At 34.6% G+C, this 25483-nt stretch overlaps 1 protein-coding gene across 4 annotated transcripts in view; it reads left to right on the forward strand.

Moving 5' to 3' along the window:
* NPNT (nephronectin) overlaps positions 1-22534 on the forward strand; it is a 108502-nt gene extending 85968 nt beyond the window's left edge. For all 4 annotated transcript variants that reach the window (XM_074275611.1, XM_074275612.1, XM_074275613.1 and 1 more), the window contains 4 exons: positions 6447-6539; positions 6990-7088; positions 17593-17849; positions 20615-22534. In XM_074275611.1, the coding sequence (XP_074131712.1) occupies positions 6447-6539; positions 6990-7088; positions 17593-17849; positions 20615-20710 (545 nt within the window). In that variant the 3' untranslated portion in view covers positions 20711-22534. The remainder of the gene's footprint in view (positions 1-6446; positions 6540-6989; positions 7089-17592; positions 17850-20614) is intronic.
* Positions 22535-25483: the final 2949 nt, after the last annotated feature.

Consider the following 25483-nt stretch of genomic DNA (forward strand, 5'->3'; position numbering starts at 1 on the left):
TCCTTCTCTGGGGATAGCTGATTCTGTCCATCATTGATCAACTGGAACTGAATTAGATCTTCTCTATGTTGAAGATTTCCCCTTCCATCAGAATACATCCTCATACAGCATTGTTGTTGAAGTGTATAATGATCTCCTGGTTCTGCTCATTTCACTCAGCATCAGTTGATGTTAAGTCTCTCCAAGCCTCTCTGTATTCATCCTGCTGATCATTTCTTACAAAACGATAATAATCCATAACATTCATATACCATAATTTACCCAACCATTCTCCAATTGATGGACATCCATTCATTTTCCAGTTCTAGCCACTACAAAAAGGACTGCCACAAACATTTTGGCACATACAGGTCCCTTTCTGCAAATATTCTACAACAAATGATGTCTCTTAAGATAAAAGATTATGTGAATAGTATAAAGCATACCAAATACCACTGCTGAAAAAAGAGCATTTCATTTATTAAAGTAAAACATCAACTTCATCTTCTAACAATGTCTCCCATCCCTATGTTAAAATCAGATGGTGATATAGTAGATAGAGCACTAGTCCTAGAATCAGGAGAATCTGAGTTCAAGTGAGGCCTCAGATACTTGACATTTACTATCTCTGTGACTATCACATAATCTTGATTGTCTCCCTCACTCCCCCAAAAAACTGTTTTTAAAAAAAACATATAAGATTCTTTGAAATAATGTGACTTTCATTATTGATCAGAGAAATGCAAATTAAAACAACTCTGAGATACCACTACACACCTGTCAGATTGGCTAAGATGACAGGAACAAATAATGATGAATGTTGGAGGGGATGTGGGAAAACTGGGACACTAATACATTGCTGGTGGAGTTGTGAAAGAATCCAGCCATTCTGGAGAGCAATTTGGAACTATGCCCAAAAAGTTATCAAACTGTGCATACCCTTTGACCCAGCAGTGCTACTACTGGGCTTATATCCCAAAGAAATACTAAAGAGCGGAAAGAGACCTATATGTGCAAAAATGTTTGTGGCAGCCCTTTTTGTAATAGCTAGAAACTGGAAACTGAGTGACTGTCTATCAGTAGGAGAATGGCTGAATAAGTTATGGAAAATGAATGTTATGGAATATTATTGCTTTATAAGAAATGGTCAGCAGAAGATGACAGGAAAAATAATGATGAATGTTGGAGGGGATGTGGGAAAACTGGGACACTGATGCATTGTTGGTGGAACTGTGAAAGAATCCAGCCATTCTGGAGAGCAATTTGGAACTATGCCCAAAAAGTTATCAAACTTTGAATGGATGCCCATCAATTGGAGAATGGTTGGGTAAATTATGGTTTATGAATGTTATGGGCTATTCTTGTTTTGTAAGAAATGACCAGCAGGAGGAATATAGAGAGGCTTAGAGAGACTTGCATGAACTTGCATGAGTGAAATGAGCAGAACCAGGAGATCACTATACACTTCAACAACGATACTATATGAAGATATATTCTGATTAAAGTGGATATCTTCAACATAAAGAAGATCTAATTCAGTTCCAGTTGATCAATGATGGACAGAAACAGCTATACCCAAAGAAGGAACACTGGGAATTGAGTGTAAAATGTTTGCACTGTTGTCTTTCTGCCTAGGTTTCTTATGCCTTCGGAATCCAGTTCTTATCATGCAACAAGAAATTTGGTTTTACACACGTATTGTATCTAGGATATACTGTAACACCTTTACTATGTATGGGATTGCCTGTCATCTAGGGGAGGGGGTAGAGGGAGGGAGGGGAAAATTTGGAAAAATGAATACAAGGGCTAATGTTGTAAAAAAAATTACCAATACATATGTACTGTCAAAAATATATATAATTATAAAATTAATTTAAAAAAAAAAAAGAAAGAAATGGTCAGCAGGATGATTTCAGAGAGGCCTGGAGAAACTTACATGAACTGATGCTAAGTGAGATGAGGAAAACCAGGAGATATAGGGCAACAGCAGTATTATACAATGATCAATTCTTTTTTTTTTTTTTTTTTTTTTATTTTATATATATATATATTTTATAATATTATCCCTTGTATTCATTTTTCCAAATTACCCCCCCTCCCTCTATTCCCTCCCCCCAACGACAGGCAATACCATACATTTTACATGTGTTACAATATAGTCTAAGTACAATACATGTGTGTGAATATCATTTTCTTGTTGCACAATAAACATTAGAATCCGAAGGTACATGCAACCTGGGCAGACAGATATTAGTGCTAACAATTTACATTCCCCTCCCAGTGTTTCTTCTCTGGGTGTATCTACCTCTGTCCATCATTGATCAACTGGAAGTGAGTTGGATCTTCTTTATGTTGAAGATTTCCACTTCCATCAGAATACATCCTCATACAGTATTGTTGTTGAAGTGTACAGTGATCTTCTGGTTCTGCTCATTTCACTCAGCATCAGTTGATTTAAGTCTCTCCAGGCCTCTCTGTATTCCTCCTGCTGGTCATTTCTTACAGAGCAATAATATTCCATAACTTTCATATACCACAATTTACCCAACCATTCTCCAACTGATGGACATCCATTCATCTTCCAGTTTCTAGCTACAACAAAAAGAGCTGCCACAAACATTTTGGCACATATATGTCTCTTTCCGCTCTTTAGTATTTCTTTGGGATATAATCCCAGTAGTAGCGCTGCTGGGTCAAAGGGTATGCACAGTTTGATAACTTTTTGGGCATAATTCCAGATTGCTCTCCAGAATGGCTGGATTCTTTCACAACTCCACCAGCAATGTATTAGTGTCCCAATTTCCCCACATCCCCTCCAACATTTGTCATTATTTGTTCCTGTCATCTTAGCCAATCTGACAGGTGTGTAGTGGTATCTCAGAGTGGTCTTAATTTGCATTTCTCTGATCAGTAGTGATTTGGAACACTCTTTCATGTGAGTGGATATAGTTTCAATTTCTTCCTCTGAGAATTGTCTGTTCATATCCTTTGACCATTTATCAATTGGAGAATGGTTCGGTTTCTTATAAATTATGGTCAGTTCTCTATATATTTTGGAAATGAGACTTTTGTCAGAACCTTTGTTTTTAAAAATATTTTCCCAATTTGTTACTTCCCTTCTAATCTTGTTTGCATTAGTATTATTTGTACAGAAACTTTTTAGTTTGATGTAATCAAAATCTTCTATTTTGTGATCAATAATGATCTCTAGTTCTCCTCTGGTCATAAATTCCTTCCTCCTCCACAAGTCTGAGAGGTAGATTATCCTCTGTTCCTCTAATCTATTTATTATCTCCCTCTTTATGCCTAAATCATGGACCCATTTTGATCTTATCTTGGTATATGGTATTAAGTGTGGATCCATATCTAATTTCTGCCATACTAATTTCCAGTTTTCCCAACAGTTTTTTCCGAATAATGAATTTTTATCCCTAATGTTGGAATCTTTGGGTTTGTCAAAGATTAGATTGCTATAGATGTACCCTTTTTTGTCCTTTGTATCTAATCTGTTCCACTGATCTACCAGTCTATTTCTTAGCCAATACCAAATGGTTTTGGTGACTGCTGCTATATAATATAGCTTTAGATCAGGTACACTTAGACCACCTTCCTCTGAGTTTTTTTTCATTAGTTCCCTTGCAATTCTTGACCTTTTATTCTTCCATATGAATTTTGTTGTTATTTTTTCTAGGTCATTAAAATAGTTTCTTGGGAGTCTGATTGGTATAGCACTAAATAAATAGATTAGTTTGGGGAGTATTGTCATCTTTATTATATTCGCTCGGCCTATCCAAGAGCACTGAATGTCTTTCCAATTATTTAAATCTGATTTTATTTTTGTGGCAAGTGTTTTGTAATTTTTCTCATATAATTCCTGACTTTTCTTTGGTAGATGGATTCCCAAATATTTTATACTCTCAACATTTGTTTGGAATGGAATTTCTCTTTGTATCTCTTGCTGTTGCATTTTGTTAGTGATATATAAAAATGCCGAGGATTTATGTGGATTTATTTTGTATCCTGCCACTTTGCTGAAATTTTGAATTATTTCTAGTAGCTTTTTAGCAGAGTCTTTGGGGTTCTCTAAGTATACCATCATGTCATCTGCAAAAAGTGATAGTTTAATTTCCTCATTTCCTACTCTAATTCCTTGAATCTCTTTCTCGGCTCTTATTGCCGAGGCTAGCGTTTCTAGTACTATATTGAATAGTAATGGTGATAGTGGGCAACCTTGTTTCACTCCTGATCTTACTGGGAAAGGTTGCAGTTTATTTCTATTGCATATTATGCTTACTGACGGTCTTAAATATATACTCCTGATTATTCTAAGGAATAATCCATTTATTCCTATACTCTCAAGAGTTTTTAGTAGGAATGGATGTTGGATTTTGTCAAATGCTTTTTCTGCATCTATTGAGATGATCATATGGTTCTTATTAATTTGATTATTAATATGGTCAATTATATTAATAGTTTTCCTAATATTAAACCAGCCCTGCATTCCTGGAATAAATCCTACTTGATCATAGTGTATTATCTTGGAGATGATTTTCTGAAGTCTTTTTGCTAATATCTTATTTAAGATTTTAGCATCAATATTCATTAAGGAGATTGGTCTATAATTTTCTTTCTCAGTTTTCGATCTACCAGGTTTAGGTATCAGTACCATGTCTGTGTCATAAAAGGAATTTGGTAGGACTCCTTCATCCCCTATTTTTTCAAATAATTTATATAACATTGGGGCTAATTGTTCTTTAAATGTTTGGTAGAATTCACATGTGAATCCATCTGGCCCTGGGGATTTTTTCCTGGGGAGTTGATTAATAGCTTGTTCTATTTCTTTTTCTGAAATGGGACTATTTAAGCAATTTATCTCCTCCTCTGTTAATCTAGGGAGCCTATATTTTTGGAGGAAGTCATCCATTTCACTTAAGTTATCAAATTTATTGGCATAAAGTTGGGCAAAGTAACTCCTTATTATTTCACTAATTTCCTCTTCATTGGTGGAAAGATCCCCCTTTTCATTTGTAAGACTATCAATTTGATTTTCCTCTTTCTTTTTTTTGATCAAATTTACCAAAGGTTTATCTATTTTATTGGCTTTTTCATAAAACCAACTCTTGGTTTTATTTATTAATTCAATAGTTTTTTTACTTTCAATTTTATTGATTTCTCCTTTTAATTTTTGTATTTCAAGTTTAATTTTTGGTTGGGGGTTTATAATTTGGTCTTTTTCTAGCCTTTTAAGTTGTAAGCCCAATTCGTTAATCTTCTCTTTCTCAATTTTCTTCAAATAAGCCTCTAAAGATATAAAATTTCCCCTTATTACCGCTTTAGCTGCATCCCAAAGATTTTGATATGATGTCTCATCATTATCATTATCTTGGGTGAAATTGTTAATTGTTTCTATAATTTGCTCTCTCACCCAGTCATTCTTTAAGATGAGATTATTCAGTTTCCAATTACTTTTTGGTCTATTTACCCCTAACTTTTTACTGAATGTAGCTTTTATTGCATTGTGATCTGAGAAGAAGGCATTTATTATTTCTGCCTTCCTACATTTAATTTTGAGATCTTTATGTCCTAGTATATGGTCAATTTTTGTATAGGATCCATGAACTGCTGAGAAGAAAGTATATTCCTTCCTATTGCCATTCAGTTTTCTCCAAAGGTCTATCATACCTAGTTTTTCTAATGTTCTATTTACTTTTTTAATTTCTTTCTTGTTTGTTTTGTGGTTTGATTTGTCTAAATCTGAGAGTGCAAGGTTGAGATCTCCCACTATTATAGTTTTACTGTCTATTTCTTCTTGCAGTTCTCTTAACTTTTCCTTTAGAAAGTTAGATGCTATACCACTTGGTGCATATATGTTTAGTATACAATGATCAATTCTGATGGACATGGCTTTCTTCAACAATGAGATGTTTCAAACCAATTCCAGTTGTTCGGTGATGAACACACACAGAGAGAGGACTTTGGGAACTGAGTGTGGTTCACAATATAGTATTTTCACTCTTCATTGTTGTTGCTTGCATTTTATTCTGATTTTTTTTACTGGTTTGATTTGATTTTTCTTGTGTAGCACAATAATTGTATAAATATGTATTTGATTTAACATATTTCTACCATATTTAATATATATTTGACTACTTGACATTTAGGGGAGGGCGTGGGGGAAATTGGAACACAAGGTTTTACAAAAGCTAATGTTAAATATGTTCATGCATATGTTTTGAAAAATAAAAAGTTAAAAAAAATCAATTTTTACTGTGTTCATATAACTCATATCATAAATCATTGAAGAGCAAATTTTATGAATCTCATGGGAAATTTAATTAAGTTTATTGGGTTCTCCAAGAATGCCTAAGGCATTCTTTCTCTATCCCTCATTAAAGATAATGGTACTTAGTGACTTACTTCCTTGACCACCTTCATTAAAAAATAATAATAATAACTTTTTCTTACAGTTCCTCGACAGCCAGGAGTGAACAATGACCTGTTTGAAATATTTGAAATTGAAAGGGGGATTAGCGCAGATGATGAAGCCAAAGATGATCCAGGTAGATTCCAACATTTCTAATAAGTTTTTATTCCTTTTCTTCCCTTTCCATGGATGGTTATTTCAAATCTTAACTTGTTGACTCTAGGGAATATCAGGTACTCTTTTTTCACACTTTTGTTTCCTTAGAAGTTAAGGTACTTGAGCCAAAACTATTGATTCATCCTGTTCTTTTTGACTTTTAATGGAATCAAGCAACATTTAAATTGTAATGTCAGAACTTGGGTCACTTTCTATAGTCTCTTCTTACAAATGGTCTCAGCTGGCAGTTATGTTGGGAGAAGTTTTATGCAGGTTCCAATCTGATCTCAGAGAGATGGTTGAGTCAAAACAGAAAGGGAGAAATGAATGATGGAAGGGAATTTGATTTTGGGGAAAATGCAGTCCTCTTAAATTATCTTCAAGAATCAATGCTTGTGATTCATTGAGTTGTTTTATTCCTTTCCTTTAGGTGTTCTGATACACAGCTGTAACTTTGACCATGGTCTTTGTGGATGGATTAGGGAAAAAGATGATGATTTACATTGGGAACTAACCAGAGATTCAGCAGGTAAAAATATTTAATGGCATCATCTTGGATATAAAACTCCATCTGGCTACTAAGAGACTGAGGGCATATGAAATAATTATCATAATAGAAGACTATAAAATCATCAATTTAGAGTGATATAGAATCTTTGAAACTATGTAGTTCAGCCCTCACATTGTATAGATGAAGAAAATGTAGTTCCTGACTTGCCTTGACATAAGCATAATGAGAAACTAGTTCCTCTGCTCTGTCCATTTACCTGACACTTTTTAAAGTCTTTTACCTTGAATTATTTCAGCTGAAACTTATAGTATGCAACCTTACAAGATAGGCTAGACAGAAGGAATTGGCTCTTTCATGTCTTATGAAGAGATTGAGTAGTTTATCCAGCCACACCACTAGTCAGTGGGCAGGACCCTAGCACAAATGAGCAAACCTTTGTTTGAAAACAGAAAATCCTCCAAAATTCTGAAGATTTCCAATCTAAAATAGTCTGAGAGATTCAATCTTATAACATCCACGATGATGTACTGCAGGATTATATCACAGATTTTTGCTAAGTTAATTATTCTGGAAATGGCCTTTTAGAGAGCTTCTACATTTATCTTTTTTTTTTTTTCCTTTATCTAAGATCTCAGTATTGAGTAGCATTTTATTTAATCCACATTTATCCCTTCCTTTTTAGGAAGCAGAAACAAATATGATTTGGTTTGCTTTCTCAATGTTTTAATCATCTAAATAACTGCAAACAAATTAAAGTGGGAATTTTTTGTTTGTGAAATTGTGATTCAAGACTAAGCAGCAACAACATAACATATTAGAAGAGGAGAGGAAAACTCTTTAAATAAATATTGTGTAGTCTGTAGACACTCCTAGATTTCAAAATAACATACATAACATACACCAAATGAGAGCACATTTACATCTACATGTGCACACACAAGATGGAAGAAAGAACCCTCTACTGCCTATTAATTTAACGAAAACTAAACAGAACAGAAAAGTGCCCATCATTCAGAGACAAATCATTTATTAAAAGTTTATCATGTGCTTAGAATTGTGCTAAGTGCTGGGGATACAGAAAAAGAATAGATTAGATAGATAGTTGGAGACAGAAATGCATCTGTGTGTGTGTGTGTGTGTGTGTGTGTGTGTGTGTGTGTGTGTGTGTATTCACGTATATCACACATATCCTTCCAAAGTATTCTAGAAACTAAAACTAGATTTTGCTTTAAAATATGCTTATCTAACACACTTTAAAGCTTAAAAACTGTTTATGTTAAACTATACAAAATATAGTGTCTACTTTTTAAAAAATCTCTGCCTTGTTCACCATCTTTTTTAATTTTAAAATAGTTTACTTTTATTTTTGCTAAGCATTTTTCCTCCCTCCCATTCTCCATCTCCTAACTAAACAAATAAGATTAAAAAAAAAAAAAAAAAAGCAACTTCATAACAAATCTTTATAGTCCAGCCAAACAAATCTCCACATTGATCATGTCTGAAAATTTATATTCCTTTCTGCATTGTCCTTGGCAGGAGATAGATAATTCACTTCATCTTCAGACTTCTGAAATACTGATCTGTATTGGTTTTCCATCTTTGACTTTTCTGAGCCCATCTCAACAATGATTTGATCATTTCATACAGATCTTCTGAATTGTTCTTTTAGGCATATCTTTATCTTTAAAAATATTCATAATCTTCTCTTGACTCCCAGTTGTTTCATGGGCTAGTTGGGACCCCCCATTACTATGGCTACTAAGAGGGAAAGTTAGCATTGCAGATTGCAGATGTATCAGTTATCTCTGATTCATTGATAATACGAAATTGGTTGTTACTTAAAGCTGGGAAATGATGGTCATAATAATACTAATAAATAACATTTTGGGCCTGCTGTAAGAAAATCTGATGTGTAAAATCCTTAATCAACAAAATAAATTAAGAATACATAGTTCTTTTTTTAAAAAATGGATTCTTTAATTTACAAAGGATTTGTTATAGTTTTCCTCTAAATAATTAGTTCCCATGTATGTGTGTAAATTATCATTTCTATTGTTGTATTTAATATATTCACAACTTTTCAGAAGACCATTTTATATATGGTATGGCTTCTTGGTTTGTTTTGTTCAATTATAATTGAAAGTGTCTAAATGTCAAGGATTTGAGAACAGAAATTAGGTTTCCTATGCCTACTGATCCTACCAGGCAGGAAAGTGGAATATGTCAAAGAGAAGTTAAGCATAGTGGAATAAACCTCTAAATATACTTAATGTAATTAGAAAAGGTAAAGGTGACAATTTGGTGCAGTAAACAGAAAGAAAAAATACCTTAAATCAATGGATCATGGACCTTTGGCAGTCCAATGAAGCCTATGGGATGACTTCAAATGTATAAAATATAAATTATAGAATTATAAAGTAAACTAATGACAATGAATTATAATTACATAATAAAAATAATTAGGTAGCATATGTATATAATGCTTTTAGATTTTCTAAATTTTTAGAAATATTATTTTGATACTTATAATGACCCTACAAATACCCCAAGTTAAGAAACCATTCCTTAGATTGATACTCATGACATTTGTCTCATGGGTCCATGGGATTGGAGTCTCATAACCAGCTAATCCTGTCTTGCTTTAGAATACCGTCAGATCTCTACTCCAGCTCCTGCCCCACTATTTTCTTTCTGACCTCCTGCTTATTATATCAGCTATTCCCATCATCTTAGTCCTTCTGCTGCTGCTACCTGCAGAAGGTAGTCTGTCCACCAACAATTTTTCCCTAAGTCCTCTTTGCTATATCTCTGCCAGAACCCAAACTGCCTTCTTTTTTCCCTGAAGAAGGCTGAAACTTGAATCAGACAACAGAGCACTTAAGACTAATTACCTATTCAATGTGAGATAATAGCTCTATTATCATATATTTAGTTGATGGCTCTCCTCACCATTGGTGTTTGCTGAATATTTAGTGTTGAGATAAAAGTAGGCAAGAATTGGAGGGCTGAGGGAAAGAAGTCAGGACAAGGCAGGATGAGGAGAAAGGATGGATAATCTGGACTCAGAATCCAGGATATATCTTTGGCAAGATGAGTGGCAGCTTGCCTGCGTCCTTCACTCTCTAAAGACCAAGAACTTTGATCCTGACTCTGACTGATCCTGAGGCCCTCCAGGGAGCTAGCCCGGACATTAGATTTCCTTATTCAGATATGACCCACCTGACCTAGACTCATTTACCATCTCTGATTGCTTTAGATATAGTTCCCTAAGCTAGAGGGCTGTTGACCAGAGTGACCTGAACTCATTTCCATTCAAAAAAATGTAAAAGAGTGGCCCATTGTAAAAGAGTGATAGATTTAGAGTTGAAGAGTCTGGATTCCAATTCTGTCTCTGTGCTTAATAATTACAGAATAGTAGGAAAAGTCACTATCTCTCTTTGTCTGTTTCCCATCTGTAAAATGAAGAAATTTACATTAGAAAGTTTCTGGGATAACATGATAATAATAATGATGAGAGCATATATACAGTATCTAGTGAATGCTAAGCACTGTGCTAGGTACTTTATAAATATTATTTGATTTAGTTTTCATAAAAACCCTAAGAAGTAGGGAAGGGAAGGAACTGAGCACTTACATAGCACCTACTATATTCCAAGCACTGTGATAAGCACTTTCTAAATATTATCTCATTTGATTCTCATGACAATCCTGGGAGATAGGTGCTATTATTGCCTCTCCCACTCCCTGTTTTATAGTTAAAGAAACTGAGGTGACCTACCAATGAGTCTTGAGGTCGAACTTGAAATCAGGACTTCCTGACTCCAGGCCCAACATCTCTTACACCTGATGCTACCTGCCTGCTTTCCAGCTCCACAGCTAGGATCTAAAGAAGATTTGTTTACTTCAGAGTTTTTTTTTTTTTCTCAATTGAATATGATTCACATCTGTATCTAAATGGAAACATAACCTGGGGGCTAAAAGTAGGGCTATAAAGAGGATTTCATTAACATTTCTTCATTCATCTGAAGATATCTACCTCCTCTGCTATGAACTTAAAGTGCATCATTCCTTAGACACATGCACGACTAATCATTTTGATACAGGATATGGGGCCAATGTCTTGGATTTAGAGTCAAGCAACCCAAGATCAAATTCCTGCTCTGCTGTTTTACCCAGGGGCCTTCTCTGAGGATCTGTTTAAACATCTGTAAAATAGGATGATCTCTATGCCCTTTCTAACTCTAAGTCTTTCAAAGTGAACCAATGAAATGAATTTGCTTTATATCATTCTAGATTGGATTGAATATATTTTATAGTTAAAGGAAAGGGGAAGAAATCGAGTGCTCTATAAATGATGACTCTGAGTGAGAATGATATGCCATTTCTAGGATTCCCCTCTTTCCCCCCCAAGGCTTAGACTCTTGGGAACTGAGTATGAGCCCAGAATATGAGTCCCAATTCTTCCCAACCATTCCAGTTGCTTTTCACTGGGTGGGGTGGGGGGAGAAGGAGGGAGTGGAGGATCACCTCCAAACGCAAATTTATTAATTTTTTGCTGGACTTTGATTAAATAGTTAATTGAGTGTTGGAAAAGTAAAAGTACTGTAGACTTCCTATTACTGTTTCCCAGTCATCTGATTTAAAGGGACTGATTGAGTTCCTATGATTTACACCTCTTTCTTATTAGATAAAGGGTGAGGGGTAAAAGTAATCTGGAACAAACCCCAGCCTTACCTTAATTGATTTTGTATTTGGGGAATATCCATAATCATCCCAGATTACAGAGTTGATTAAAAAATATATATATATACGGTGATCATTATAGAATTCTCTTTGTGCAGTAGAAACAAATCAAAAGGGGAAGGGGACCTGTGACTTCATACATATAGGGTATTTCTTGTGAGGAAATTCCCTCTACCAAGGCAAATCCTCATGTGTTCTATAACTTGTCTTAGAATAGTAGTTTTTATCTTGAGTTTCATGGGCCCTCCAAGGTTTCCACGGATAGGTTTCAAGATGTCTATGAACTTTGAAGGGGAAAAAGGCTTCTTTTTGTCATCTTGTATTTTATTTTATACATTTTGAAAAGGAGTCTACCCATGAGCTTCTTCAAATTCCAGAAGGGTCATGACCCCCCAAAAAGTGAAAAGCCTGTTGTTTTTTTTAAGTTGCCTAGGGCATTGAGAAATTAAATGACTTGCTCCTGAACCTACAGTCAATGTGTATTAGAAATAGGACTTGAAATCAGTTCTTCCTTACTCACAGAAAAGCTCTCAATCTACAAAGCAATATGGTTTTTTGTCCAGAAGTTAATCCAAAATTCTGTAATTTAACCTCTGTAATGAGATTAATTCAAATTTTTCTTCTTCATATTATGCAGCATTTTCTTGTTTACGAAGATGATATGCCATTAATATCCTTGAAAAATATTTTCCAAAGTATTTTTAAGGCAGTCCTAAGAGAGACTAGAGTTCTCATTTATTTTCTTAACCTATTTTGCTGGGTGGAGAGAAAAGGAATCAGGTTTTCCCCTTAGGCTATCATTCTTGCTTTTGGAGGGAAAAATTTAAAACCTCCCATTTCATTCAGAGTGAAAGAATTTTCCCCATGACAGGGTTCAGATACTTTAAAGACAAAGTGAGATAAATAGTAGCCTCATTTCTTATAATGAAACTCCAAAGTTCTGGCAGTCTTTGCAAAAAGATCATTTAAAATTGCTATTGGTTTGACTTGTTTTGTAAGACCTTCTTATTTGTATTCACCATAGAGCAGATTTATAGTATTAGTATTCATTTCCAGGGAGGATTAAGATAATCCTACTTATTGTCTTATTTTAATTGAACATTATCTACTCACAATAATCTCACACTCCAGACAGCCTGAATACCCATGACTATTCAAAAGTTGACATGGAAGAACTTTTCTATTTTCATGTAAATACTTAAGATTATAAGATTTTATTGTAACTTTTATTTTAATTATAATTTTATTATTTTCATTAAAATCATGTCATAATTGTTATTATCATTTTGTTATTTATTTATTATTATATATTTTTTTTGGCATGACAAATGTAGGAGAGATCAGAGCAGGTAGGAGATCCCCTTTTCAGTGGATTAAAAAGGGAAGTTGGTTTAAAAGAGAAGTGGTTTAAAAAGGGAAGTTGGTACAGAACACAAGTTAAACAGGTTTTGTTCTCCTGTATGTTTTTTATCCATGACTTTGTAGATCTATCAACAATCTGAATGCCTTCCTCCTCTGGTTCTCTGGATATCTAATAGATTCCACTATAGCATTTTCTATGGCACTAGTCTAATCTTCCTCTCTGGTCCTACATGCCCATGTCCTTGGTACATGAAGAGACTACTTTGAATTTTCTTTCTAGTTTTTTGTACAGCTAGGTAGTACAATGACTAGAGTGCTGAGCCTGGTGTCAGGAAGTTTTTGTTATTGTTGATCACTTATTTCAGTTATATCCAAATCTTCATGATTTCTTTTGGGGTTTTCTTGACAAAGATATTGGAATGAATAGCTATTTTCTTCTCCAGTTCATTTGACATATGAGGAAACTGAGGCAAACAGGTTTAAGTGACTCCCAGGATCACATAGCTATTAAGTGTCTGAGGCCAGATTTGAGCTCACTAAGATCAATCTTTCTTAATTCACATTTCATTGCTTTATCTTGAGTTAGGAAGACTTGAGTTCAAATCCTCTCTTAAAAACTAACTATGTGACACTGGGAAAGGCACTTAACTTCTTTCTCCCAATTTCCTCATCTATAAACTAGGGATGATGATAACAACTAATTCCTTGGGTTGCTGTGAGGGTCAAATTAGTACTTGTCAATTGCCCTGAAAATTTTAACTGCTAACCATTATATTATTAGTAGCAATAGTAATAATAATATTATTATTTTATGCATTCATGCTTTCTTTAATGTGAGTTTTTCCTCTACCAATGTACTTTGTGACATACGCATGTCTTCTGATCCATTTCTTATCTATGGATCAAATGGGCAAAATAGTTAGAATTAGAATTCATGAAAAAAATAGAAATGGGCTAAAATCACTTGAATGTCATGATATCTGGGAACAAATGACCATCAATTTTAACTCTTTCTTATGGAATTATTAAATAGGATACTTACTGTCAAGGCAAGCATCTCTCTGGAAAGAATGACATGACCATTGACTCTGGAGTTGGAGGGCTTGAGTTAAAATCCTATCTTTGATTTTTACTGCCTCTGAGACTGGGGCTGGTCACTTAAATTCCTTCATCCTTAGATTTCCCCATATGCAAAATGAGGGAGTTGAACTAGGTATCTTTTGAGGTCCAGATCCATGATCCTAATTGAGTATTGATGTATTTAGATCCTGTTCTGTAGAATAAACTATAAATAAACTATAAATGAGGAAGAAGAGAAGAGAGAGGCTTCTATTATATTAGAAAGGATGCATGTTGGTAATTATTGAGTGTATAATTTATAATCATAATTTAGTCTGGATTATGAGATGAATATCTCATAAATAGAATAAAGAGGTGAATATACAATAATTTAGAATAGAATAAGGGCTAAAGTGAAATATAAATATTAGAAAGTAGATTAGATGAAGGAGGAGTTGCTCAACAGTTTTCTCAAGATGCTACATAGTGAATAATGGAAAAATAATGACAATTAATGAAGTCATTTGACCTAGAAGAAATGGGTACATTTACTCAGGCTTAATTAGTGAAGACATCAAGGCTTTCTCAACTCAGGATTTTTAATAAAACTATTGGTATTTGTACAGCACTTACCACTTTATTTTCCCAATGTCAGGACCAGTATTTTTTATACTTATATCCTCACTTATATCCTCTAGTTATATCTAGACAGCTGGAACATTGGAATTTGCTGATTCTGGTTTCAAATCTCACCTCCGTGTGACTTTGGACATTTGATTCTTGTAGAGGGGCCCAGATAGTGGGGGAACTCTGGGTAAGGTATAGGACCTTTCAGCCCAGAGGGAACCTCCTGACAATGTTTGATTTGGCTTCCCATCTTCTCTTGTTCTTGAAGCAAGAGATACTTACAGTAAAGAGAGGCATTTATATATCAATAGCAGGGTGTTTATACTTAGCACATGTACAGTCTGTTGTGATGTAATGCTACTATAGTTAGCACTTGCTCAGTGTGATGTGATGAGGTAATGGTTCTCTAGTTGGCACATGCTTAGTGTGCAATAATGTAATCATACTAAGGTATTTAAGGGCTGAGAGGACTCGAAATAAAGGACTCCATCTTTGACTATTCTCGTGGGTCTCCTGCCTTCTTCACTTTTCCAATAAGACCAAGGACTTGAGCTGGTCCCAAGATCCTCCAGAGAGCTAGTTCAGATAGTATATTCTGGCACCCCAATTTGGGGGCTCTAGAAAGCACACTATAGATTCTATCTCCCTTGGCCTCAGTTCCTCATATGTAAAGTGAGAGTGGGACAAGTTGACTTTTAAAATTCCATCCATCATGTTAGAATCCTAGAGCACCTTGTCTTCAAAAGAATCAAAATTTCAGGTAACTCAAAAACCAATGCAAAGATGCTTGATGTGTTATTAGCAGGTGTTATTAGCATATTAATGATGTTGAAAGAAAAAGATATCACTTAAGACATAGTCACCTTTAGTTAGAGGCAGGCAAATGTGCAGTGGTTAGAGCACTGAGCCTAGATTCATGAAGAGTTGAATTAAGATCCAGCCTCAGACACTTACTAGTTGTATAACCCTGGGCAAGTCATTTAACTTCCATTAACCTCAACTGTGAAATGAAAATAATATATATTTGTTGTTAAAGTACTTAGTGCAGTGCCTGGCATATAGTAAACATTTTATATCTATTTCATTCCTTATCTATCATTTTGATATATAAAATAAGAAGTTGGGCTCAATGGCCTCTAAGATCATGCTATGATCCTAGAACACCATACTTTAAAGAGATGTTTGGTGGGTTGTAAGTAGGTTGCATCATATTAGTGATGATGTCAGAAAGTGGACTAAAAGACATCATCTAAGACATGTATGAGTGAAAAGGAAAATAGAATAGTATTAGGTATGAGAGAGGGATAACTAACAATCAATAATTATTGCAAAAACATGTTATAATTATAAGTAATAAATATTATAAATTTATAATAAACATAAATTTATATTACAATTACATTTATAATTGATAATGTTGTTTTATTAATAATATGTTAGAATATGTCATCAGCCTATTGGTTGAGAATAAATAATTTAGAATTCAGTTTCATAGACAGTAAGTGCCTACTACATGCAAGCATTGTATTACATGAAATACAAAGGGGGGGATACAAAGCTAAGATATAGTCCTCTATAGTCCTCTCTTTCACAAAGTTTACTTTTTTTTCTACTAAAGCTTTTTAGTTTCGAAACATATGGGTAATTTTTCAACAATGACCCTTGAGAAACCTTGTGTTCCAAATTTTCCTCTCTTTCCCCCACCCACTCCCCTAGATGGCAAGTATTCCAATATATCTTAAACATGTAAAAAAACCAACCAAACAAAAAAAACTATATATATATATATTTCACAGAGTTTACAGATGACCACATTACAAAATAATATATAATGAAGGCAAAGGTGCAAATAAAGTACTATGGAAGCTGTAAGGGGGGAAGGTACTTACTTACTGATCAAAACATACCAAAAAGTCATGTCAATAAATATTTATAACAAGCTCCTACTTTGTATCAGACATTGTGCTAACCATTGGAATTATAAAGGCCCTAACACTGATTTGGACTTTTCTGGATGGATTCAACAAAGGAAATGATCAGCAATTTTGTCAATTACCAAGTGATTAATGAATATTTAAATTTTTTTCTGATCATTTTCTTCTCCTTAAGCTCTTCTCCTACTGATAGTAAGATTAAATTGACAATATTCTTAAAATCAAGAATATTGAAATAGAATGATGGAGTGAGGAATACCTCAATTTAAGTGGATGGGCATATCCTAAGCAAAATATAAATGATTTTAAAATTATAGGCCACATGATGCCAGTATCCATTTAAAGATGACCTAAATTTAAACTCTGTCTCATACGTAATGGCTATGTTACACAGGTAAGTCAGTGCCCTAGAAAGCTCTGTAAAAATGATCCTAATTGAGTATTGATGTATTTAGCAAAGAAGGGATTGAAACAAATTAATAGAGAGAGCTACATCATGTAGAGAAAATTTAAATATAGGTCCTGTCCAAAACAAATTATTTTCATGATTTGTCTAACTTCTGCCCTCCACTATTGCAGATAATTGAAAGTCAACTAGAAATACAAAAGCACAGAATTTAAGACATAACTTTAATATCATTTGCTTAATGCATTATTTAATCTTCTGAAGTCTCAGATCCTTTACACAACTTTAGCAATCAACAGATTTCTGATTGAAGAACCAAATGTTTCACATGTGAAAAAAAGAATCTCCAACATAAATGAAAATATCAATGTTGTTGATTTTCCCATTCTAGGTGGACAGTTTTTGACGGTCTCGGCACCCAAAAGTCCAGGTGGAAAAGCAGCTCGTTTGGTGTTGCCTCTCAGCCACCTCGTGAACTCAGGTGACTTGTGTTTATCATTCAAGCACAAGGTATCTGGACTTCATTCTGGAACCCTCCAGCTGTTTGTGAAAAGGCATGATACCCACGGATCAGCCCTGTGGGGAAGGAATGGTGGCCATGGCTGGAGGCAAACACAGATCACTCTTCGGGGGGCAGATATCAAGAGTGTAAGTGAAGCTGCAGAGTGGTCACTATCTGTGAGTTCTCTTTACAACAGAAAAGCTTGAAGTGATTGACCAGCATTATTCTTCATCAAAAAGCCAGAGTAGAGAAAGCCTTGGTCTCCTTATCAATTAAGGCTCAGTTAAAGATTCCGGTTTTCTTCTCATTCAGTTGGCTTCACTAATTGTCTCTACTGCAGACTTACCTTGGGGAAAGAGATAGAACTAAAGAGCTATCATAGCTTTGTTAAAAAGATTTTGAAAAATATATGAGGAGAAGAGAGTGGAGACTGATATAATTATACACACACACACACACACACACACACACACACACACACACACACACACACATTTACATATGAATGTATATATTTATTTGGACCAACAAAGACTGCTTTCCTCCTTCTCCCATTTCCTCATATTCAAACTTTTGAGAATCCTAAACCATCAACAGATACTCCTTGAAAGACTAAAATAACTGAAATACTAGAAAGGTTGAAGTACTTTTTAAATCTGAGATCACAGAGCACATCATACAACATTCCTCAAACATTAGTAGTTTTCTTTTCAATTCTATATGAGAAACTAAGGAGAAGGGATTATGAAATGGCATGGATGACCTAGTTTACATAACTATTTAAGTTTTTTAAAACTTCTTGAGTCTTAATTAGGATACTTAATTTCTCTTTTGTGCCTTGACTCCCAAAAAAGATTTGAATAAAGATGGCATATTAGTGTAAATTGTGCTTAATTATGTTTACAATTTACAATTTGTCACTAAACTTATTAAGTGCATACTATGGACCAGGCATTGTGCTAAGATTTTTTTTTTTAAGCCTAAAACAGCCCTTACCCTCAAGGAGCTATAATTTAATGAGGATTTAATCATAATTCTTTTAAATAATGAAACTCTTTATAATACTTGGCTTCTGAAAAATTTTCAGGAAAATAGTATGGTGCTAAGATATACTAATGTAGGTTAGGTTGATAATACTAGGATTAATAGAAATAATAATTTAATAGATTAAAGAATGTGTCTTTAACATAAGTGTTTTGAGAATCTAGTTTTAAGACTTTTATTCTACTTTTATTGGCACTATTAGTACTGTTGTCTTCTGGTTAAAATAAGTGAATGACAGAACATTTTCAGAATTATACAGTGATGGCATCTTCTTCGGGTTAGATTTTAATGTTTGTAGTCATGTGACTTTTTGGTGAGAAGAACAGTATCACATAATTGCAATTATGAATAAGAAGGTAGCAATTCATATAAAGTCGATAGAAATGGTAGCCTTGGAGGCAGCAGAAGATGGGTTCAAGTCCTAACATTGACATATATTAGTTATGCCTGCAGGCAAGTTATTTAACTCTTTAGAGACACGAGCCCCACTTTCCACGCCCTAGAAGTTCTCTGAAGACTATAAGTTATATCTGGGTTATCAGGTTATTGAAAAATGTAAGTTAGCCTTCTTAACATTCAACTTAAGCAAACATTCTTAAGTACTTAATATGTACCAAATATTATTGCAAGCTCTTAGAGAGATGCACAGTTTTAAACAAAACATAACCCCTACCCTTTTGGAGCTTGTAAGATAGTAAAGAGACACAAATAGAGCTAACACTCATATATGACATATAACATATGTGTATTATATATGCACACTTAATGCCTTCCCTTTTCAGATCATCTTTATTCTATGTATCTCATATATATTTGCATGTTATCTCTCCCATTAGCCTATGAACTCCTTGGAAATAGGGAATACCTTTTTTTCTAACCTTTCTTTGTGCATTTCTTTATCCCAAGCTCAGTATTTGGCATAAATTAAGTGCTTCATAAATGCTTGCCGACTGACCTACTGACCGGAGCCTCTACCTCTTTGGCTGTCCCTCTCATGAAATGACTTTTCCTCCATTAGAGGAAGGAGACCAGGCCAACTATGTCTTGTTCCTCTCCATGTTGCACTCCAGACTTTCTCTCCATTGCCCTTCAGCCTAGGAGCCTTTCTTCCCTCCATGCTCCTCACCTTTCAGCTTCCTTTTATGCATTGTCTTCCCCAAGTAGAATGTTAAGTTTATTGAGGACAGGGACTACCTAGTTTTTGTATTTCCAGCCCTCAGCTGAAGTGCCTGGAATATAGTAAGAACTTAAATGCTTGTTGACTGTCAGCAAGAAGGTCATGTGAAACCACCCAGAGATTAATTGCTGTGGAGCCATATGCAAAAAGTGCTTAATAAACACTTATTGACCCACTGACAGAGGTGCATGTGGATGTTGGGGAGGAAGACAGCTGTTATTACACCTGGTTACATAGTGAGAAGGAGGGAAAGGGAGAGAGAGAGAGAGAAACAGAAAGACAGAAAGAAAGAGACAGAAGGGAGAGAGGGAGAGGGAAGGAGAAAGAGGGGGGAGGGAGGGAGACAGACAGAGAGAATGTTCTGCAACACGGACATAGTCTCTTATCTATATTCACACTCTGATTCTATACTTTATTATACTTTTTAAATTTCTGAACTCTTTCCCAATATTTTCACTTTTAAATGTACTTTTTGATAGAGCAACTTTGTAATACATTAACATTTCATTAACATCTTTGGACAAGTTTTTGATAGTAACACTTCTCTAGCTGTTCATGTTGAGTAAAAATAGGAGGTCAAAAGTAACTTAATATTTAGTTTGTTGTCAAAGTTCCAACCAAAGTGGTCAATAAATTAGTGGAAACTTAAGTGAACAGAAGTCTTGACTGGTACATGGTTCTTTTTCTTAGGTCATTTTCAAAGGTGAAAGAAGACACAGCCACACTGGGAAGATTGGATTGGATGATGTGAGTTTGAAAAGAGGATGGTGCTCTGATGAACCCTAGATCCACCAACACCGGAAATGGGCATCTGCTTGGCTCCCTCTCCTCCCTCCTATTTCCCTTTCTATTAGGCTGAGAAGAGCTGGGTCAGAAACAAGTGGTGATCCACTTCCTGTGTGCCTGCTTTGTGCAATTCCCAATGAAGAGTAAAATTCTCATTTCTATAAAGATCCCCAATGATAACCATGATAGGCAAAACTACCCTGTTCTACATTGTCTTTTTGGTGCTGCAGTGAACATGGGACAAATCACATCCTTCATCTTGTATCTAAGATGCCTCCAGAAATAAAGGAAAAGTACATTTGGGGGGCAAGTTTTCTAAATAAGCAAACCAAGACTTCCCATTCAAAAGAGCATCTGCCCATTGCTGTACCAAATGTAATAACCATTTCATATGTGATACAATGTACTTGTGGAAATGGTTTCTCCTAATTTAAGGTAACTCTAGCCTGAACCCAAATCCTGGCTGTCTATTTACTGCCATTTTTTTTTTTTAAGAAAGAAGGATGTATACTATGTCAAATTACATTTATTCTTATTTTGTATCCATTACAAAAAATTATATAGAGTAGCACTGCATCCCTTTAATATTGGTAGAGTGGTATTTTCTGTAAATGTGCTATTGATATTATATATTTATGTGTTCCTAATATTTACAGACTCTAGCTGTAAGGTAAAAAGCAGCTTGTGATTTTTTGAGCTTAAAAAGATGCATCATGTGAAATCTTATCTTTTTCTGTGACCCTGTGTTATAGGCCAGATATAAATTGTAAATATCTCACTTTGGATAAAACATTGGGGTAAGCTAAAAAACATATTTTTATATCATAATTATCTTAACTTTGATTAATCTAAACTAGTGGTATGTATTAGAAGTCCATAGGCAGCAACTTATAAAGTCCTAACACCATTTTAGACTAACTGAATCACAATTTATATTTATCCCCACCCTATTTCAACTTAATATAAAAATAAATATAATGTTAATAGTTTTCTAAATCAATTTGCAACCCACAGAGATCATTATGTACAGGTGTAGTGGCCAGTTTCTATTTGAGTTTGATATCACTTAGCTAGACAATTTTGATTAGAATCAGCTCCTTTATCACTTCATAGTACATAAGTGAATTTCTGGCATCTTATAAATGGACATATCCCTACTTTTCAATTCATAGGATCTAGAAGGGACTTTGGGGTTCATCTAATCCAACTCCCATTTTTGTAGATGAAGAAACTAAAACCTAGAGTGATTCAAGGGGTCATAGATCACACATCTATAGACAAAAAAGAAACTTAAGGTCATCTAGTCCACTCACCCCATTTTAATAGATGAAGAAAATGAATTGCCCAAGATCCAACAAGTTTGCCACAAATGGCAGAGGCAAGATTTGAACCCACATCCTTGGATTTTTAAACCAATACTTTTCCTGAAGTATCACATTGGCTCCTGAGCATGCTGACATCCCTATTGCTTGGAGCCATAATTTCAAAGCCAAACATGGTGACTAACAGTTGTTTGCTGTAGTCTTATGTCTCTCTCTTGAGGAACCTCTAGAACTTCTTAGCAAGAAGGTGGAAAGGGAATATTCTAGATCAGTATTTAAGGCTCTAATCATATTTTACTAATTTTTAAAAATTGCCTTGTGATTTATATGCCAGAGTATCTGATTAGAATGTGAAGAAAATTGAAGGATGTGTATGTACATTACAGCTCATAGGCAGTCATTTACAAGATCTAGCACTATTTTAGACTAAATGAATCTCAGTTTATATTTACTCCCAACTTATTTCAATTTAAATATAAAAATAAATGCCTCCTTCAGAAAATGATGCTTCCTGAATTTTATTATTTATTTACATTGAAAGAATAAAAAGTTTCTGCATTTTTTTCTAGGAATCACAGACACTGTTAGAAAGGTTGGGAGAGAAAGTTATATGATGAAATAGTAAAAGAACAGAGACTAGTCAGCTTGAAGAAGAAAAGATTTAGGGAGAAATCAATGTTTATTTTCAAGTCTATGAAGCTCAGTTACTTAGAGAATGATAATCTGTCATTTACATACAAAGAAGATAACAAGAGGCAACAATTTAGACTGTAGTGTTAAAGGGGAATTTCCCAGCTGGAAGAATTATTAAATTACTAAATTAAATTGTTTAATGAAAGAACTGAGGACTTTCTCCAAAAAGCTTTAAAAACAGAATGGCTTGTTTTTTTGTTTGTTTTTTGTCTGTTTGGGATGTCTAGCCCTCCATTAAAACAGATTAAAAAAAAAAAAATACCTAAGCACCTTCCATCCCAAAGATGGCTTTATCAACGTCAAACAATGTGACTAATCATAGAGCTGTGTCAAAGCTTGTTTCCTCTTGTCGTAATTTTATATTTCCATATATTCCATTGATCCATGTAGGTCTTCTCTTCCCCAGGGCAAATGGCAGCCCATCTCATCCTCAGGTCCTACCAGATGTTAAATCTGGAAAGGACTTTTACCTCATTTTACCAATGGGGAAACTGAGTCCAAGAGAGTTTAAGGCATCTGTCTTAGGCTTCACAAGTGAACTCTGTAAAAATCTTATAAAATCACAAAAACTATGTCCCCTTTAATCTGCAAAAACCCAGACTCCAAATAGTTTCACATCAAACTCCTATTGATCTTTCAGGAAGTCGAAGGCTCAGGAAAGACTTCACATTCAGTTGAGAAATCCTGGTTTAATTATCAAACACTGCCCAGCCCCCCAGACTTATACATAAAATAGGTCTTTTGCTAACCTTTTTTTTGCAGATTTTCTCCATTGAGAAAATAGGTCCACTAAAGGAAAACCTCTTAATGAAAAATAAAACTTTCTACTTTTGTTACAGCCTCTGGGGTTAGCAAATTCTTTCAATTCCGAACCTGTGAAAGAATCATACTCATTCACACATCTCATCACTAGATCACACATGTAGTTAAGTGACAGGATTTGAACCTACCAAAGCCAGTGCTCTTTCCACTGTACCATGCCTATCAAGTGCCAAGATTTCTAGGAGATGCTTTTCCTTTCATGGTATATCTAACACTAATAGATGCCTTTCCTTACACAAAATAAACACTGTTATAGGTGCATTATGTGTTTGATGCTATAGTATGAGGGAATTTCACTTTTCCTTTAAAAAAAAATATACCTTGGCCAGATTTAGTCTGATTAAAGAGCAGACAGTGTCAGAGAAATTCTAACATTCATACAGATGACAGGAACGTTTCTGGAGAGGGAAGAGCACTTCAGTGTCAAGAGCCTTTATCAAACAGCAACATTTCTGGGAATAGTGAAAACAACTGAATGTCTTATTATTTATTGGGAAAGAAGGGAAGATGTGAGATGAGAAATGTAACTTACTGGGGTCCATATAAATTAAGGGACAGAAAACATGACCATGGACTTCTACATACATAACATTTTAGACCATTTGCTTCTCTTCTGTCCAAATAACTGCACAAAGAAAAAAAATAGGAAAAAAATTGAAAAATTGAAAAATCCACTCGTAGGTGCCAATAAATGAATGGAAGAAATTATCAAAAGTACTGTATAACATCTTACTGGTTTATTTAATGTTTTCTATAATGAAAAAGTTATGGCTAAAATAAAAATGTTTCTTCATAAATGCCAATTGGTGTTTGATAATTTTGTAGTATTTGGAGGTTCATTACTATGTTCATAAGAAAGTACAAGAGAGTGTTGTAGAAAACAGCCCTCTTATAATGCTGGGTAGGGGTTGAAGATATGATTTTCATATGAATTATATGAAAAAAGTGACAATTACTTTCATGTAACTGATAGCTTAGCAAGTTGCTCTATTCAGGCTTATGGGGAAAGGAGATTAGGAAGACCAGCTGTAATTCTCTCTACCATTCCAAATATGACTCAGTTGATTAGCATTGCTGTTATTTGTCCTTTGTTCTCAAAGAGGATTCTAAGAAGTGGTCCTGAAGTATGTGGAGACAAATAACATTAATGTAATGTTTTAAAGTTTGCAACTTGCTTTTCATGTTATTTCATTTGACATGCACAACCCCCCTCTCCCAATAATCCTGTAAAATTGATGCTGTAATATAATCCCATTTTAGAAATAATAAAACTGAGGCTAAAAAAGTTTAAAATATCTTGTTTGGGTAATATATAGTTAATAAGGGTCAGAGGAGGGATTTGAAGCCAGATTTTCCTAACTCCAGGTTCCTAAAATTGCTGTTATGGATAATATTAATAATAATTATTATTATTGTTATTAAAATTATATATATATATATGCATATCTAACCACAATAAACAGAACTAGCCTTAGAGTCAGAAAGAGATGCCTTGGTTCTAGTTTTACTGTAGTAGATACTGGCTATATAACTCTAGGGGAATTACTCAACCTTTTAGTACTCCCAAACAACCTCTAAAATTTCCAGTTACAGACAAGTTTCTGACCAGCAGTGGTGGAAGAATTTTCTACACTCCGAGTTCCATACATTCATGAAATTCCTGTTCCAGACCAAAAACAAACAAATCAAAAACAGACAAATGTTAAGAGACAGGTCAATTCCCCGAGAGCCTCCATAGCTGTGGATCATAGTGATGTGAGTTGTGGTCCCTTTAAGACTAATCCTTTCAGATTGATTTATTCCTTTCTGATTCCCAACCTCTCTTAGCTGAAGAAGCTAGGACTTTTGATTCACAAATCTTGGTCAAAGCACCCTTTTGAATTCCAATAGGAGATATCCAGGCTCTCCTAGCCCCCATCGGATCTGAGCCAACTGT

The sequence above is a fragment of the Sminthopsis crassicaudata genome, chromosome 6, assembly GCF_048593235.1.
Source record: "Sminthopsis crassicaudata isolate SCR6 chromosome 6, ASM4859323v1, whole genome shotgun sequence".
Taxonomy (NCBI): domain Eukaryota; kingdom Metazoa; phylum Chordata; class Mammalia; order Dasyuromorphia; family Dasyuridae; genus Sminthopsis; species Sminthopsis crassicaudata.